Source organism: Cherax quadricarinatus, chromosome 39 (genome assembly GCF_038502225.1).
Source record: "Cherax quadricarinatus isolate ZL_2023a chromosome 39, ASM3850222v1, whole genome shotgun sequence".
In the NCBI taxonomy this organism is placed as follows: Eukaryota; Metazoa; Arthropoda; class Malacostraca; order Decapoda; family Parastacidae; genus Cherax; species Cherax quadricarinatus.
Genome location: NC_091330.1, coordinates 31,609,907 through 31,629,614, shown reverse-complemented (window position 1 = coordinate 31,629,614; position 19,708 = coordinate 31,609,907). Strand labels below are relative to the sequence as shown.

Sequence of the window (19,708 nt, the reverse complement as noted above, 5' to 3'; positions counted from 1 at the left end):
GAAGCCAAGGGGGCCAACTTTGAAGAAATAAAACAGGAGGAGAAAAAAATGATTGAAGGCATCATGAAAACAATAGGGGAGGGCAATATGACCCAGGTGACAAATTTTCAGAGAATTGGGTGGTTTGCGAGTGGAAGGATACGGCCTGTCAGAGTAACTTTCAAGGAAGAATCAGTTCGAACCAGGATTCTGCAAGAGAAAGCAAGACTGAGGGACAAAGAGGGGTACCAGAGAGTATACCTCGACCGCGACAGAACACAAGAAGAAAGGACTACACTGAAAGAGAGGGTACAGAGACGCAAGGAGGAACGAGAAGCAATGAAAATGAGCAGGACCCAGACACAGGAGGAAGGGCAAACACACCCCACAGAATCTCCCACCAAAAGACTCCACCTGCGACATTCCCAACGCAACTGAGCAACCTATACTACAACCGACTCACTGTTCCCTCTGCCACCAACCCCCATATCACAAACCTCACCCCAACAGCTGCCCCTTATGGGCATTCTGACCCCACCCCCATCAACACAAACCCCACCTACACCACAGCCCCATATAGGCCCCCACCAAGGCTCTCGCTCCCCCAACCCCAATATACTTGCATGACCACAATGATAGAAAAGAAACTAAAGGTTTGGTACACAAACGCGGATGGAATAACGAATAAACATGAGGAGTGGAATGAAAGAATCAGTGAAAAATCCCCAGACATCATAGCAGTCACAGAAACAAAACTCGCTGAGACAATAACAGACACAATCTTCCCAACAGGATATCAGATCCTGAGGAAAGATAGAAGGAGTAGAGGGGGAGGAGGGGTTGCACTGCTCATAAAACACCAATGGGGATTTGAGGAAATGGAAGGCATGGACATGATTGAAGAAAGAGACTACATTGTAGGTACAATTCAGTCCGGAGAACATAAAGTAGTCATTGGAGTGATGTATAACCCACCACAGAACTGCAGGAGGCCAAGAGAGGAGTACGAAGAAAACAACAGGGTGATGGTGGACACACTGGCTGAGGTGGCAAGAAGAGCTCACTCGAGCAGAGCAAAGTTACTGGTAATGGGCGATTTCAACCACAGGGAGATCGACTGGGAAAACCTGGAGCCACATGGGGGTCCCGAAACATGGAGAGCCAAGATGATGGATGTGGTACTTGAAAACCTCATGCATCAACATGTCAGGGACACAACCAGAGAGAGAGGGGAGGATGAGCCAGCAAGACTGGATCTTGTGTTCACCCTGAGCAGTTCAGACATCGAGGACATCACTTACGAGAGGCCCCTTGGAGCTAGCGATCATGTGGTTCTGAGTTTTGACTATATAGTAGAGTTACAAGTGGAGAAGGTAACAGGAACTGAAGGGGACAGGCCAAACTATAAAAGGGGGGACTACACAGGTATGAGAAACTTCCTGCAGGAGGTTCAGTGGGACAGAGAAATGGTAGGAAAATCAGTAAACGAGATGATGGAATATGTGGCAACAAAGTGCAAGGAGGCAGAGGAAAGTTTTGTTCCCAAGGGAAACAGAAATAATAGGAAGACCAAAACGAGTCCTTGGTTTACCCGAAGGTGTAGGGAGGCAAAAACTAAGTGCAACAGAGAATGGAAAAGGTACAGGAGGCATAGGACAGAGGAAAACAAGGAGATTAGTAGAAGAGCCAGAAACGAGTATGCGCAGATTAGGAGGGAGGCCCAGCGACAGTATGAAAACGACATAGCATCGAAAGTCAAATCTGACCCGAAACTGCTGTATAGCCACATTAGGAGGAAGACAACAGTCAAGGACCAGGTGATAAGGCTGAGGAAAGAAGGTGGAGAACTCACAAGAAACGATCAAGAGGTATGTGAGGAGCTCAACACGAGATTTAAGGAAGTATTTACAGTAGAGACAGGAAGGACTCTGGTGGGGGACAGACCAGATGGGGACACCAACAAGGAATACACCAACAAGTGTTGGACGACATACATACAGATGAGGAGGAGGTGAAGAAACTGCTAAGGGACATCGATACCTCAAAGGCAATGGGACCGGACAACATCTCTCCATGGGTCCTTAGAGAGGGAGCAGATATGTTGTGCGTACCACTTACCACAATCTTCAACACATCCCTGGAAACTGGGCAACTACCTGAGGTATGGAAGACGGCAAATGTAGTTGACATTTTCAAAAAAGGAGACAGAAAAGAGGCACTAAACTATAGACCTGTGTCATTGACGTGTATAGTATGCAAAATTATGGAGAAGATTATCAGGAGGAGAGTGGTGGAGCACCTGGAACGGAATAGGAGTATAAATGCCAACCAGCACGGATTCACGGAAGGCAAATCCTGTGTCACAAACCTTCTGGAGTTTTATGATAAAATAACAGAAGTAAGACAAGAGAGAGAGGGGTGGGTTGATTGCATCTTCTTGGACTGCAAGAAGGCCTTTGACACAGTTCCTCACAAGAGATTAGTGCAGAAGCTAGAGCATCAGGCGCATATAACAGGAAGGGCACTGCAATGGATCAGAGAATACCTGACAGGGAGGCAACAACGAGTCATGGTACGTAATGATGTATCACAGTGGGCACCTGTGACGAGCGGGGTCCCACAGGGGTCGGTCCTAGGACCAGTGCTATTTTTGGTATATGTGAACGACATGACGGAAGGGTTAGACTCAGAAGTGTCCCTGTTTGCAGATGATGTGAAGTTAATGAGGAGAATTAAATCTGATGAGGACCAGGCAGGACTTCAAAGAGACCTGGACAGACTGGACACCTGGTCCAGCAAATGGCTTCTCGAATTTAATCCTGCCAAATGCAAAGTCATGAAGATAGGGGAAGGGCACAGAAGACCACAGACAGAGTATAGGCTAGGTGGCCAAAGACTGCAAACCTCACTCAAGGAGAAAGATCTTGGGGTGAGTATAACACCGAGCATGTCTCCGGAAGCACACATCAATCAGATAACTGCTGCAGCATATGGGCGCCTGGCAAACCTGAGAACAGCATTCCGACACCTTAGTAAGGAATCATTCAAGACACTGTACACCGTGTATGTCAGGCCCATACTGGAGTATGCAGCACCTGTTTGGAACCCGCACTTGATAAAGCACGTCAAGAAACTAGAGAAAGTACAAAGGTTTGCAACAAGGTTAGTTCCAGAGCTAAGGGGAATGTCCTATGAAGAAAGATTAAGGGAAATCGGCCTGACGACACTGGAGGACAGGAGGGTCAGGGGAGACATGATAACGACATATAAAATACTGCGTGGAATAGACAAGGTGGACAAGGACAGGATGTTCCAGGGAGGGGACACAGAAACAAGAGGCCACAATTGGAAGTTGAAGACACAAATGAGTCAGAGAGATAGTAGGAAGTATTTCTTCAGTCATAGAGTTGTAAGGCAGTGGAATAGCCTAGAAAATGACATAGTGGAGGCAGGAACCATACACAGTTTTAAGACGAGGTTTGATAAAGCTCATGGAGCGGGGAGAGAGAGGGTCTAGTAGCAACCGGTGAAGAGGCGGGGCCAGGAGCTAGGACTCGACCCCTGCAACCACAAATAGGTGAGTACAAATAGGTGAGTACACATACACACACACACACACACACACACACACACACACACACACACACGGGGCCAGGAGCTCGGACTCGACCCCCGCAACCTCAACTAGGTGAGTACACACACACACACACACACACACCCACACACACACACACACACACACACACACACACACACACACACACACACACACACACACACAGGGGTTTGAATGGGCTAACCTAAGCATATTGACCCCAATAAGGATATTTCTTTCAGTAACACGATCTCTAATGCTTGGAATATTAAGTTCTTTCCGCATATTTAAAATTTTGGCAGTACGAAGGCATCCTAGGATGATCCTCATTGCTTCGTTTTGCAGTTTTTCCAGCCCTCCAAGCTTCCAGTCAGACACGAGTGCAAGAAGTGGCGCCGCATAATCAACCAATGATCTAATATAAGCAAGATACATCATTTTCACAATTTTAACATTAGCACCACACCTGGGGTGAAGCCCTGCCACAACTCTAAGTGCTCTCAGCCTTTCTTTGTATTGGCGACAAAGTCTCGTTACAACAGGTCCAAGTAGTGGAACCTCAAAGCCTAGATACCTGTATCTGCTTACATATTCTAGAAGAGACCCATCATGCAACTGGATCTGACGAACTGTGCCTCTCTGTCGAGGAGGACGCCTGTTGAGTATCTTTGTTTTATCCCCTGAGATTATTAACCCCAGGTCCTGACACGAGGCTAGTACATGATTAAGAATGTTTTGGGTGTTGGAGAATCCGGCGGTGTGAATCATTATATCATCAGCAAAACTAACCATATAATGATGGGGCTGGCTAGGCATGGCATTAAGTAAGGCATTAATCAGAATATTGAAAAAGGTAGGACTAAGCACATCTCCCTGTGGGGTTCCTAATTCAAAATCTTTAGTTACACTTCTATGTCCCTGGAACAACAAAGACGACTTTCTGTTGGACAGGTAACCTTTAATCCAGCAGAGAAGCCATCTTCCAACATCCATTCTGGCAAGTTCACTAATGATTACATGTCGGTTGGCTACATCAAAAGCGGATTTAAGGTCAAGGAACGTAGTGTATGAGCTGTCAGTGTGCAGAGTGAGAAAGGTGGTAATGCAATGATGCACACTCCTTCCATGCATGAAGCCATGCGACCGGTGAGACAAGAATTGCTTAATTCTGTGCATAAGACGATTAAGAATCATCCTTTCGAATGTTTTACACAAGCAGCTAGTAAGGGATATTGGGCGAAATGAGTTTTGTTGATTGGGCTTCGGAATGGGAATAATGAGGCTGTTGGCCCATGATTTAGGGAGCTTCCCAGTGACATAACTCATGTTATATAATTGAAGTAAAGGATTACCTCGTACTCGACACAGCAATCTGAGTATGTTGTAAGTAATACCATCCTCACCAGGCGACGTGGAGTTGCCCTTAGTTAGTGCTGCATCAAGTTCAAAACTAGTGAAAGGAATGTTGCAGTCATCTGCCTTGCTGAGCATAAAGCAAACAAGTCTCTCCCTTGCATCATATTTGTCCATTAATTTCGTCTGTGTGGTACTGGGAAGATTGTCATAGCTAGATGTAGCAGCCCAAGCACTGACTAATTCATTCGCCCTATGCAAGGGATGAGGGTGCGCGATCTGCCCAGTTCTGTTACCCTTAATTCTATTTATGTCCCTCCATGCCCGGCTAAGTGGGGTGTGAGCATTAAGACCATTGACAAATTGTTCCCAGTCTGTTTGCCGCAGCTCTGTCATACGCTCTCTGGCAGCAGCAAGGGCAGTTTGGAAGAGGCTCAGCATTTCAGGGGTACGATGGTTTCTATAGGCTAGGCCTAGTCTGCGAGCAGTACGTTTCAATGTTCGAAGTAATAGGTATGGTTTTTATAAGACTTATGATTATTATGGAAGTCATTTGGATTTAGAGTAGTAGGAGGTTTCAGAGGCGGCTCTAAGAAGTTCTGAATACTGCTCACAAGGTCATTGTTAAAAGTCTCGACAGAGGTACACTCATAGGAATTATACCAGTCAGTCACATGTGCAACAAAGTCATCATGTTGATCAGGGGAAACATTAAGACGTTTCCGTTTGAATATCCCACCAGGGAGAATAGTATTACCAATATCTAGAGAGGTTAGCCTTGGGAAATGATCAGACGCTATATCTGTTACAATGGAAGACTCACAGCTGGCAGAAGTAATGTTGAAGCCCAGACACAGATCAAGGACACCTCCATAGATATGTGTGGGTTCAAGGTCACCTACAATTTGCACATTATCATGACTGTTTAAGAGTGACAACAGTTGATTGCCATTACGATTACCAAACTGAGAGTTTCCAATGCTTTTGTGTCTTGCATTATAATCGCCAATAATAAGAGTAGGTTCAGACTGAGCACAAGTTGGGAGCTCCAAGTAATTAAACTTATCAGCAGGAGCGTACAAGTTAAATATGTTGAGAGCAGAGTTCCCAATATAAATCCTAACACCGTGATATTGTAGCCCCTCTGTTTTCTTATGTGCAAGAAGTTGATGGGGAAGTGATTTTTTAATATATAGAACACAAGAATTAGTAGATTTGAGGTTATATGCAACAAACGATGGCAATTTAGGGGGTTGGGATTTTTCAGGGACTCTGCACTCTTGTAGACACACAATATCAATGGATTCAGTGGTTACTTTATAATGAAGGTGAGAAAATCTTTTTCTAAGTGACGCAATATTCCAACTTAAAATGGATAGTTTATACGAGTTTGGTTCCATTATAAAAGTCCAGGGATAGTATTCAATTTCTCAGCAAAATGAAAAAAACTTACTAAACAGCAAACAGACATAATCAATATCAATATCATCAGTATTATCCTTATCCATGAGTCTCTTAAGTGCACTTCCACTATGGAGACCTCTTGTTTACAGAGGGCACGGCATTCTTTGTCTGTGTATGTATGGAAAGTGACACTATCCCTCGCACTCACATCTCCACTTTTATTACACTCATCACTATCATCACATGTATCACTTCCCTCATCATTATGACCAGTGATGCATACACCATTATCAACAACCGGGTCATCTCCACACTCAGTATCTGGCAATATAAACACAAATGCAGTATAATGTGATCCTTTATTGACTACGTTTCGCCCACACAGTGGGCTTTTTCAAGTCACAAACAGAACTACCTGGGGTGGAAGGAACGCGAGTATTTATAGTCCGGCTGAGGTCAGGTGAAGAATGCTGCATCTGATGATGTACCGAGTTGGGTTGTAGAGTCTAAAAACTTGGGTAGCTTGGAAAGGAGACTGGACAAGTTTGTGAGCAGACCTTCTACAGTGTTCTTATGTGGGATAGCGATGAAGAAGTTTCTTGGCAAGTGGTTCAGCTATGTTATAGAAGCCACTATTCTGGTTGAAGTTGTCGGATATAGAAATAAGTGATGATTCCAGGATTCTTCGGTATTGGGTGTTGTCTTCTGTGGCGATAAGTCTTGAGTTTCTGTAGTTTATCAAGTGGTTGTGTGAATTACGGTGTTGTACGCAGGCATTCCTTGTGTCGTCAGACCTGCTTGCGTATTGGTGTTCTGAAATACGTGTTTGGAGGTCCCTTGATGTTTCGCCCACGTATAACTTGTTGCAGTCATTACAAGGGATTATGTATACCCCTGCAGAGGATGGAGGCTTGTCCTGCCTACTACTGGTGATGTCCTTGATGGTCGTGGTTGTGGAGGTAGATACTTGGAATGATGTTTTGGCAAAGATGTTGGAAACATGTTTGGCAATGGAGTTGGTGGGAAGGACTATGTATCTCTTCTCGGCAGTGTCTTCTCTGGGTGTGTTGAAGATGTTTAGTGCTCGCCGTCTGCAGTCTCTGATGAAGTGACGAGGATAGTGGAGTTTGGAAAATACCTGTTCAATTATAGTGCATTCTTCCTCAAGGAACTCGTTGCTGCAGATTCTGAGTGCACGCAGGAAGAAGCCTATAATTACACCACGTTTGGTTTTGGTGTCGTGGTGAGAGTAGAAGTGGAGAAGATCGTTTTGGTTGGTGGGTTTTCGATAGACTTTAAAACGAAGTTCGTGGTCAGCTTTGCAGAGTAGAACATCAAGGAAAGGAAGAGTGTTGTCGACCTCTTCTTCAAGTGTGAACTGGATTGAAGGCTCGACCTGGTTGAGCTTGTCTTGGAGAGCTTGAACGTTGAAGCGTTTAGGAGTTATGAGGAGAATGTCGTCAACATAACGGAGCCAGGTGACAGACGAAGGAATAATGGTGGAGAAACGTTCGGCTTCTAGATGTTCCATGTATAGGTTCGCTAGGACTGCACTGAGTGGCGAACCCATGGGTAGTCCAAAAGTCTGCTGAAAGAGGTGATTTTCAAAAGAGAAACACGTAAAGCCAACACATAGTTCAACCAGGTCGATGAAGTCGCTGGCTGGAATGGGAAGATCAAGTGAATCGTCAATTTTCTTGCGCAAGAGATCGATGGCTTGTTTAGTAGGTACTTTAGTGAATAGGGAAGTCACGTCAAGGCTGGAAAGTTTCTTGTTCCTGATGTTGATGTTGCGAATGCGATTGAGAAGATCACCTGAGTGTTTGAGATGTGCTGGACTGATAGTGCCCAAGAGTTTCGAGAGGTGTTTGGCGAGAATTCCTGAGAGCTTGTGGGGAGCACTGCCTATTCCCGAGGATATGGGCCTCAGTGGGATACCAGGCTTGTGAGTCTTTGGCAGGCCGTACATTCTGGCAGGTCTGGGGTTGCTGGGCATGGTGTGCAGAAGTTTCTTCGTGACTGCATCCAAGAAATGGTCTTACCAAGATCTACTCCTCCTCAAATTGCCAACATCAAACCACCTTTCTCCGCTACAGCTCGGACCTACCTTGAAGAGTGTGCAGATGACTTAAACAATGCTACAAAGGAAGCTTTTCTCCAAGCCAGAACACTAGGCACAACACTCCGGGGCAACATGAACAGACGCACCGCCGAAATCATTCGCAGCAGAGTTACCACAGCGAATGTTCAACAGAAGATCAGACTTACTAGGAAACTACAAACACTCTGCGATAATAGTAACTGGAAAAATTTAGGAAGACCTGAAATTATTCAAAATCTTTCATCTCGTCCACTGTCAACCACAGAAACTGAAGCCCTCAGCTTAGGCCTCAAATTCGCAACAGGAATTACGAAACCAAAACAAGACCTCAATTTCATCGCCAAAAACTACAGACACAATGACTCCGACTTCCAAAAAGGCTATCGTCAAGGCATCATCTCAGCAGCCATCTCAACACGCAGCTCCCCAGTCATACCCCGACGTTACATCAATGCACTCAAAGGTTTAGCAGAAGACACGACCATCAGGGTCACCACCGCTGATAAAGGAGGTGGTGTTGTCATCATGAACACTGACGATTACAGGAACAAAATGCTCAATCTACTTAATGACCCAGATACCTACAAACCTCTCACAACTAACCAAGTGGACAACCTTACTAAAACTTTTCTTCAAAGGACTCGCCGCATTCTGAGGAGCTCAGAACAAGGGAAGAAACTTCTGCACACCATGCCCAGCAACCCCAGACCTGCCAGAATGTACGGCCTGCCAAAGACTCACAAGCCTGGTATCCCACTGAGGCCCATATCCTCGGGAATAGGCAGTGCTCCCCACAAGCTCTCAGGAATTCTCGCCAAACACCTCTCGAAACTCTTGGGCACTATCAGTCCAGCACATCTCAAACACTCAGGTGATCTTCTCAATCGCATTCGCAACATCAACATCAGGAACAAGAAACTTTCCAGCCTTGACGTGACTTCCCTATTCACTAAAGTACCTACTAAACAAGCCATCGATCTCTTGCGCAAGAAAATTGACGATTCACTTGATCTTCCCATTCCAGCCAGCGACTTCATCGACCTGGTTGAACTATGTGTTGGCTTTACGTGTTTCTCTTTTGAAAATCACCTCTTTCAGCAGACTTTTGGACTACCCATGGGTTCGCCACTCAGTGCAGTCCTAGCGAACCTATACATGGAACATCTAGAAGCCGAACGTTTCTCCACCATTATTCCTTCGTCTGTCACCTGGCTCCGTTATGTTGACGACATTCTCCTCATAACTCCTAAACGCTTCAACGTTCAAGCTCTCCAAGACAAGCTCAACCAGGTCGAGCCTTCAATCCAGTTCACACTTGAAGAAGAGGTCAACAACACTCTTCCTTTCCTTGATGTTCTACTCTGCAAAGCTGACCACGAACTTCGTTTTAAAGTCTATCGAAAACCCACCAACCAAAACGATCTTCTCCACTTCTACTCTCACCACGACACCAAAACCAAACGTGGTGTAATTATAGGCTTCTTCCTGCGTGCACTCAGAATCTGCAGCAACGAGTTCCTTGAGGAAGAATGCACTATAATTGAACAGGTATTTTCCAAACTCCACTATCCTCGTCACTTCATCAGAGACTGCAGACGGCGAGCACTAAACATCTTCAACACACCCAGAGAAGACACTGCCGAGAAGAGATACATAGTCCTTCCCACCAACTCCATTGCCAAACATGTTTCCAACATCTTTGCCAAAACATCATTCCAAGTATCTACCTCCACAACCACGACCATCAAGGACATCACCAGTAGTAGGCAGGACAAGCCTCCATCCTCTGCAGGGGTATACATAATCCCTTGTAATGACTGCAACAAGTTATACGTGGGCGAAACATCAAGGGACCTCCAAACACGTATTTCAGAACACCAATACGCAAGCAGGTCTGACGACACAAGGAATGCCTGCGTACAACACCGTAATTCACACAACCACTTGATAAACTACAGAAACTCAAGACTTATCGCCACAGAAGACAACACCCAATACCGAAGAATCCTGGAATCATCACTTATTTCTATATCCGACAACTTCAACCAGAATAGTGGCTTCTATAACATAGCTGAACCACTTGCCAAGAAACTTCTTCATCGCTATCCCACATAAGAACACTGTAGAAGGTCTGCTCACAAACTTGTCCAGTCTCCTTTCCAAGCTACCCAAGTTTTTAGACTCTACAACCCAACTCGGTACATCATCAGATGCAGCATTCTTCACCTGACCTCAGCCGGACTATAAATACTCGCGTTCCTTCCACCCCAGGTAGTTCTGTTTGTGACTTGAAAAAGCCCACTGTGTGGGCGAAACGTAGTCAATAAAGGATCACATTATACTGCATTTGTGTTTATATTGCCATTGTGTCGGTATTTTATACCATTTATTTCCACTCAGTATCTATCAATACATTACACTCATCAATTTGACTATCATGATGGTCTTCACTGCCCTTATCATCTTCACTGTGATTGTAAACACCACTATCAGATTCATCATTTTTGTAATTATTAACACCACTGCAATCATCAGTTTGTTCATCATCATCACACTCATTTTCATAATGGCTGACATTCTGTGGGTTGATGTACTCATTTGCAACCTCTCTAAGTTTTTCCTCGTGGTGCTCAAGTTGTTGTTTCAAACACCATTGTTGCTTCTCTAGTACTGTTATGCGCAGCTGCATGTTGTGTACCACCCCAGCAAGACTAGCGTCATCTGGAAATATGAAGTCCCGATCAGCTGAGTCAGGTGGCTGACTGACAGCTGACTCAGCCAGACAGGTGGTGTCAACACCAGCAGCATTACTAGTGTTGATAGTAGACGTGATCGTGCTCTGTTGATGTACTCCCAGAGTGACTCGCTCAACCATATAATCTCTGAAATCAGGCATGGGTCAGTATTCAGACATGAAGTATCTGGTAGGCCTATTGCCTCATCATGGGGGGTGATGGGTGAGGCGGGAGCCCTGCGGCTGGCGATGTGAGCAGCTTTCGCTCTGCAGTCAGCATGAGCAGCTGTGACTCCTGGAGTCTTACAATTGATACATTGTAATGCAACAGTCTGGTGTTTCTTGATCATATCATAGCACTGGTGAGAAGGATGGGCCTTGGCACACACTGCACACCAGTATGACTTAGCTGGGCATTTCCAAGCAATGTGACCCCAGCGCTGACACTTGTAGCATCTACGGTGAGGTGGTTTGTACAAAGCTATTTTGTAACTCCTGTTAAGCGCTGCACGAGAGTAGATATATGATGGTGGAGTCCCTTGACCAATCCACTCAGCCAATATCAGATCATTTGGAAGTCGACGAGGGTTTGCAACTTGATCTGACAACAGGAATTTAGGATCCAAGTACTTATTGACATTGTGGATAACAATAAGTACTTTAGGTGATCTTGGTGGGGCAGCTTGGAGTTGGATGTTAGCATATTTATGAGTAAGAAGTTTTTCTATGAATGTTGGGTCGTTAGTAACAAAAACGTAATTATCCTCGTCATGACGAAAGCGAATCCGAAGGTTTTCCTCTGGGTTGTCTAGTGTATCTTCGTAAAACCATCTAAACTTGACCTCAAACTCAGTGTTAGCAGGGAAATCAAGCCTAACCGTTCTGCGATGGTTGTTGTTTCTCTCGTTGTTTCTTGCAGCCTCCTTTGAAATCCTCTTTCTTTTTTCAAAAGCTCCCTTACTTCTATAACGTTCGAATTCGCCTTCACCATCATTTACTTCGTTCACATCCAAAGGTCACTTCTAGTTCAGCTGCTTAAGGTGGAAGAGGTAGTCTGTTACTCTTGGGTCAGCGAAACCGCCTTTATTCCATAAGAGAGAAGGGACAAGGAAGGGATATTCACTTCGCTAGACACAGGCAATATGGGTGTAGTGGCCTGTGGGTCACAGTGCCATTTTCAAGGTCATTCACTGGGCCCACAGTCGTCTCGAGAGCTACCAACACTGTACTACTCGTTAATTACTACAAACCCGCAGCACTCAACACATCTAGCACACCTGTCTTGGAATGACAGACAAATTTTCACTCTGTGGACAAACAAATCAGCACAAACTTACTATGTTTATAGATGAACCTCGGGCATGTTACAGTTAAAAAGCCGTCTCCAAAGGAGTTACCAGGTACTGCAATGCTCGTTAAATTGTTCTTAACCACTCTTGTTGTGTTCCAACTATGCAGCATTCCTCCCAGAAACACTCAGTGCATAGAAGAATAACAGGTCATCTTCCTCAGTTAGAGATGTAACACATTTTGTACAAGCTGCACAGTCAGGTCTGGATCACCAACTCACGCAGGATGGGAGATTCGTCCGTATTTCTCAGGTAGGCAGAGGTCGACTTCCCTTAACCTCTCCTCATAGGACATACCTCTGGGACTAGTCTTGTTGCAAATCTTTGCACTTTCTCTAGTTTCTTTGCGTGCTTGGCTAGGTGTGGGTTCCAAACTGGTGCCGCATACTCCAATATGGGCCTAACGTACACGGTGTACAGGGTCCTGAACGATTCCTTATTAAGATGTCGGAATGCTGTTCTGAGGTTTGCTAGGCGCCCATATGCCGCAGCAGTTATTTGGTTGATGTGCGCTTCAGGAGATGTGCCTGGTGTTATACTCACCCCAAGATCTTTTTCCTTGAGTGAGGTTTGTAGTCTTTGGCCCCCTGGACTGTACTCCGTCTGCAGTCTTCTTTCCCCTTCCCCAATCTTCATGACTTTGCACTTGGTGGGGTTGAGCTCCAGGAGCCAATTGCTGGACCAGGTCTGCAGCCTGTCCAGATCCCTTTGTAGTTCTGCCTGGTCTTCGTCCGAATGAATTCTTCTCATCAACTTCACGTCATCTGCAAACAGGGACACTTCGGAGTCTATTCCTTCCGTCATGTCGTTCACGAATACCAGAAACAGCACTGGTCCTAGGACTGACCACTGTGAGACCCCACTCGTCACAGGTTCCCACTGTGACACCTCGCCACGTACCATGACTTGCTGCTGTCTTCCTGACAAGTATTCCCTGATCCATTGTAGTGCCTTCCCTGTTATCCCTGCTTGGTCCTCCAGTTTTTGCACTAATCTCTTGTGTGGAACTGTGTCAAACGCCTTCTTGCAGTCCAAGAAAATGCAATCTACCCACTCCTCTTCTTCTTGTCGTACTGCTGTCACCATGTCATAGAACTCCAGTAGGTTTGTGACACAGGATTTCCCGTCCCTGTAACCATGTTGGCTGCTGTTGATGAGATCATTCCTTTCTAGGTGTTCCACCACTCTTCTCCTGATAATCTTCTCCATGACTTTGCATACTATACATGTCAGTGACACTTTTCTGTAGTTTAGTGCTTCATGTCTGTCTCCTTTTCTAAAGATTAGAACTACATTTGCTGTCTTCCATGCCTCAGGTAATCTCCCTGTTTCGATAGATGTGTTAAATATTGTTGTTAGGGGTGCGCATAGCATGACTGCTCCTTCTCTCAGGACCCATGGAGAGATGTTATCTGACCCCATTGCCTTTGAGGTATCTAGCTCACTCAGAAGCCTCTTCACTTCTTTCTCGGTGTGTGTATTGTGTCCAGCACTTGGCAGTGTGCCCGTCTTTCTGGAGTCCCTTCTGTCTCCTCTCTGAACACTTCTTTGAATCTCTTGTTGAGTTCCTCACATACTTCGCAGCCATTTCTTGTTGTCTCTCCTCCTTCCTTTGTTAGCCTGATTACCTGGTCCTTGACTGTTGTTTTCCTCCTGATGTGGCTGTATAACAGCTTCAGGTCAGATTTGACTTTCGCTGCTATGTCATTTTCATATTGTCGATGGGCCTCCCTTCTTACCTGTGCACATTCATTTCTGGCTCTACGACTGCTCTCCTTATTCTCCAGGGTCCTTTGCCTTCTGTACTTCTTCCATTTCCAAGCACACTTGGTTTTTGCCTCCCTGCACCTTTGGGTGAAGCATAGGCTCATCCTGGCTTTTTCATTATTCCTGTTACCCTTGGGTACAAACCTCTCCTCAGCTTCCTTGCGCATTGTTGCTATATATTCCATCATCTCGTTTACTGGCTTCCCTGCAAGTTCTCTGTCCTACTCTAACCCATTCAAGAAGTTCCTCATTCCCGCGTAGTCCCCTTTCTTGTAGTTTGGCTTCATTTGCCCTGGCCTTCCTGCTTCCCCCTCCACTTGTAACTCTGCTGTGTATTCGAAGCCTAAGACCAAATGATCGCTTGCCCCAAGGGGTCTTTCATATGTGATGTCCTCAATATCTGTGCTACTCAAGGTGAATACTAGGTCCATTCTCGCTGGTTCATCCTCTTCTCTCTCTCTGGTAGTGTCCTTTACGTGTTGGTACATGAAGTTTTCCAGTACCACCTCCATTATCTTAGCCCTCCATGTATCTTGGCCCCCATGTGGCTCCAAGTTCTCCCAATCGATTTCCTTGTGGTTAAAGTCACCAATGATCAGTAGCCTTGCCTTGCATGCATGAGCCCTTCTGGCCACTGCAGCCAGTGTGTCAACCATCGCTCTATTGCTCTCATCATACTCTTGCCTTGGCCTCCTGCTGTTCTGTGGTGTGTTATACATCACTGCAATTACCACCTTGGGACCTCCAGGCTGAAGCGTTCCTATTATGTAATCTCTTGCTTCTCCACTGTCTCCTCTCTCCAGCTCATCAAAATTCCATCAGTTTTTGATCAGCAGTGCCACTCCTCCACCCCACTGTTCCCTCTGTCTTTCCTCGGGATCTGATATCTCGTTGGAAAGATGGCATCTGTTATCATACCTGTGAGCTTGGTTTCTGTGAGAGCTATGACGTCCGGTGACGCCTCTTTGACTCTTTCATGCCACTCCTCCCACTTACTTGTTATTCCATCAGCGTTTGTGTACCATACCTTCAGTTTCCTCTCCAACACTGTGTTTTGAGGGGGTCTGTGAGGGTGGGAGACCTGGTAGTGTACTGTGGGATTCTATAGCTGAGTGTTGGGGGGAAGCTGTGAGTATGGATTGAAGTTTGTGTTGGGATGGTGTGATAGATTGTGGAGTTCTGGGGATGGTTTGCTATTTCTCTGACCAGTGACTCCCTACGCATTTCAGATATATTGGCCTCTTTTAGCCGCTCTTTTATTCTTTTCCGTCGCCTGTAAAGGGAGCGCCTGTCTCTTTCTATTTTACATCTACTCCTCCTTTTTCTTAAAGGAATAAGCCTTGAGCATACATCGAGTGCCACCGAGTTAATCTGTTCTAGGCATAAGTTAGGGTCTGTGTTGCTTAGTATATCTTCCCAGCTTCTGGCCACTGCAGCCAGTGTGTCAACCATCGCTCTATTGCTCTCATCATACTCTTGCCTTGGCCTCCTGCTGTTCTGTGGTGTGTTATACATCACTGCAATTACCACCTTGGGACCTCCAGACTGAAGCGTTCCTATTATGTAATCTCTTGCTTCTCCACTGTCTCCTCTCTCCAGCTCATCAAAATTCCATCAGTTTTTGATCAGCAGTGCCACTCCTCCACCCAACTGTTCCCTCTGTCTTTCCTCAGGATCTGATATCTCGTTGGAAAGATGGCATCTGTTATCATACCTGTGAGCTTGGTTTCTGTGAGAGCTATGACGTCCGGTGACGCCTCTTTGACTCTTTCATGCCACTCCTCCCACTTATTTGTTATTCCATCAGCGTTTGTGAACCATACCTTCCGTTTCCTCTCCAACACTGTGTTTTGAGGGGGTCTATGAGGGTGGGAGACCTGGTAGTGTACTGTGGGATTCTATAGCTGAGTGTTGGGTGGGAGCTGTGAGTATGGACTGAAGTTTGTGTTGGGATGGTGTGATAGATTGTGGAGTTCTGGGGATGGTTCTGTGTGTGCTTGCTCTTGTTGCTCTGCTCTGGTTGACCTCTGCTGAGACGAATGTTCCTTCCTCAGCCAATTGTCATGACGCTCATTGCCTTTGTTACTTTGTCCACTCTCATGACCTTCGTGTTCCTTCTAAGTATAGGTTGGTCTCAGACGTTAGTAGAGGCCCGTTATTTTATCAGCTCCCCTGCCTACTCCGTCCGTTTTCTCTTCGTCTTCAAGGAACTCCTGGGTTCCTGCGTCACACTCCTCCTTACTTGTCAAGGAACTTCTGGGTTCCTGCATCAGATTCCTTCTTACTTGTCAAGGAACTTCTGGGTTCCTACGTCACAATCCTTCTTACTTGTCAAGGAACTCCTGGGTTCCTGCCTCACAGTCCTCATTTGTCAAGGAACTCCTGGGTTACTACGTCAAACTCCTTACTTGTCAAGGAGCTACTGCGTTCCTGCGTCACACTCCTCCTTACTTGTCAAGGATCTCCTAGGTTTCTGTGTCACAATCCTTCTTACCTGTTAAGGAACTTCTGGGTTCCTGTGTCACAACTCTCCTTACCTGTCAAGGAACTCCAGTGTTTCTACGTCACAGTACCCTTACCTCTAAGAAGTCAGGATTCCTAAAGTCACGATCTTCCTTACCTATCAAGGAACTCCAGTGCACCTGCTGAGGAACCCATGTACGCCACACGTCCTTCAGCCAGCAGTAAGAGCTTGTCGAACATAGCAAAGACCTCAGAGGAAGGCTGGTGTATAGTACATAGGATGGTCCTGCCACGACTAGTCATGTCCTTCATGATCCGGACCAGCTTCCTGGCGTTGAAGGAGTCGAGTCCTGTAGTAGGCTCATCACAGAAGAGCAGCGGAGGATCCGTCAGGATCTGAAGTGGAAAGAGCTTTAATAGTTCTTCTAAGACGACAGAGCTTCATTAACAATTTCCTAGACTGCAGACAGAGCATTAATTGTTCCGTCTAAAGTCTAAACAAAGCTAAATCAGTCTCATTTTGATCACAAGCACAGATTTTAAACCCAGACAATTGGTAAGTCACACATTATAGTCAAACAGTTGGTGCCCCGTGGCCTGGCAGGTAAAGCTCTCGCTTCACATGGCGATGGTCTAGGTTCGATTCCCACCGAGGGTAGTAGCAGTAGTAGTAGCAGTAACAGCAGCAGTAGTGATACTAGAAGTAGCAGTAGTAGTAGTAGTAGTAGTAGTAGTAATAGCAGTAGTAGTAGTAGCATTAATAGTAGAAGTAGTAGCACTAGTAGTAATTGAAGTGGAAGTAGCAGTAGTGATAGTAGTAGTAGTAGTCATAGTAGCAGTATCACTCTGTTATTCTGACAGTCTTAAAAAAATTGTTGTTTGGTGTAAGGTCACAGTTCACAGTCAACACATTAACTGGTCCTCTGCTAAAACTGTCTATCCTTCTTCTCGCCTTTAAAGGCACCTTCTTGTTGAAGCCTCCCCTCAGTTCTGGCTTTGTTTCTGTAGGTATCTGCCTTTTAAAGGTAATAATAATAATAATAATAATAATAATAATAATAATAATAATAATAATAATAATAATAATAATAATAATAATAATATTTTTTTATTATTTTATTATTATCACACTGGCCGATTCCCACCAAGGCAGGGTGACCCGAAAAAGAAAAACTTTCACCATCATTCACTCCATCACTGTCTTGCCAGAAGGGTGCTTTACATTACAGTTTTTAAACTGCAACATTAACACCCCTCCTTCAGAGTGCAGGCACTGTACTTCCCATCTCCAGGACTCAAGTCCGGCCTGCCGGTTTCCCTGAATCCCTTCATAAATGTTACTTTGCTCACACTCCAACAGCACGTCAAGTATTAAAAACCATTTGTCTCCATTCACTCCTATCAAACACGCTCACGCATGCCCGCTGGAAGTCCAAGCCCCTCGCACACAAAACCTCCTTTACCCCCTCCCTCCAACCTTTCCTAGGCCGACCCCTACCCCGCCTTCCTTCCACTACAGACTGATACACTCTTGAAGTCACTCTATTTCGCTCCATTCTCTCTACATGTCCGAACCACCTCAACAACCCTTCCTCAGCCCTCTGGACAACAGTTTTGGCAATCCCGCACCTCCTCATAACTTCCAAACAACGAATTCTCTGCATTATATTCACACCACACATTGCCCTCAGACATGACATCTCCACTGCCTCCAGCCTTCTCCTCGCTGCAACATTCATCACCCATGCTTCACACCCATATAAGAGCGTTGGTAAAACTATACTCTCATACATTCCCCTCTTTGCCTCCAAGGACAAAGTTCTTTGTCTCCACAGACTCCTAAGTGCACCGCTCACCCTTTTCCCCTCATCAATTCTATGATTCACCTCATCTTTCATAGACCCATCCGCTGACACGTCCACTCCCAAATATCTGAATACATTCACCTCCTCCATACTCTCTCCCTCCAATCTGATATCCAATCTTTCATCACCTAATCTTTTTGTTATCCTCATAACCTTACTCTTTCCTGTATTCACTTTCAATTTTCTTCTTTTACATACCCTACCAAATTCATCCACCAACCTTTGCAACTTCTCTTCAGAATCACCCAAGAGCACAGTGTCATCAGCAAAGAGCAGCTGTGACAACTCCCACTTTATGTGCGATTCTTAATATTTTAACTTCACACCTCTTTCGAAGACCCTCGCACTTACTTCTCTTACAACACCATCTATAAATTTATTAAACAACCACGGTGACATCGCACATCCTTGTCTAAGGCCTACTTTTACTGGGAAATAATCTCCCTCTTTCCTAATAATAATAATAATAATTAATGCTGAGGTGGTTCGGAAATTTAGAGAGGATGGTACGAAATAGAACCGCATAGTGTATAAATCTGTAGTGGAGGGAAGGCGGGGTAGGGGACGGCCTAGGAAAGGTTAGAGGGGGGGGGGTAAAGGAGGTTTTGTGTGCGAGGGGCTTAAACTTCCAGCAAGCATGTGTGAGCGTGCTAGATAGGAGCGAGTGGAGACAAATGGTTATTAGGACTTGAGGTGCTGTTGGAGTGTGAGCAAGGTAACATTTTTGAAGGGATTCAGGTATTCTAGGTATACCTGGAGATATACCTAGAGAGGATTTTGGGGGTCAACACCCCTGCAGCCTCGTGGTGGGTCAGGGTCTGATCAACCAGGCTCCTACTGCTGGCCGCATGTAAACCGACGAATTTGCCACATCCCGGCTGATCAAGTACTGACTTTAGGTGCCTGTCCAAAGCCTTCTTGAAGACAGTCAGGGGTCCATTGCTAATCCCCCATATGTATGCTGAGAGGCAGTTGAACAGTCTTGGGTCCCTGACACTATACAGATGCGACAGAGTGAACAGGCAAAAGAGGGAGGAGGTTAGCCTGTATATCGCAGAGTCATTTGTTTGCACAGAACTGCTTAATGCCTCAAATGAT

General features: G+C 45.5%; 1 protein-coding gene across 4 annotated transcripts in view; it reads right to left on the bottom strand.

Moving 5' to 3' along the window:
- Nucleotides 1–19,708, bottom strand: part of LOC128696231 (protein scarlet-like) — a 351,307-nt gene that overhangs the window by 193,844 nt on the left and 137,755 nt on the right. For all 4 annotated transcript variants that reach the window (XR_011392936.1, XM_070092551.1, XM_070092552.1 and 1 more), the window contains one exon: nucleotides 16,903–17,141. Coding sequence is in view for 3 of the 4 variants with exons in the window: in XM_070092551.1 (XP_069948652.1) it covers nucleotides 16,903–17,141 (239 nt within the window). In the remaining variant the exon portion in view is untranslated. The remainder of the gene's footprint in view (nucleotides 1–16,902; nucleotides 17,142–19,708) is intronic.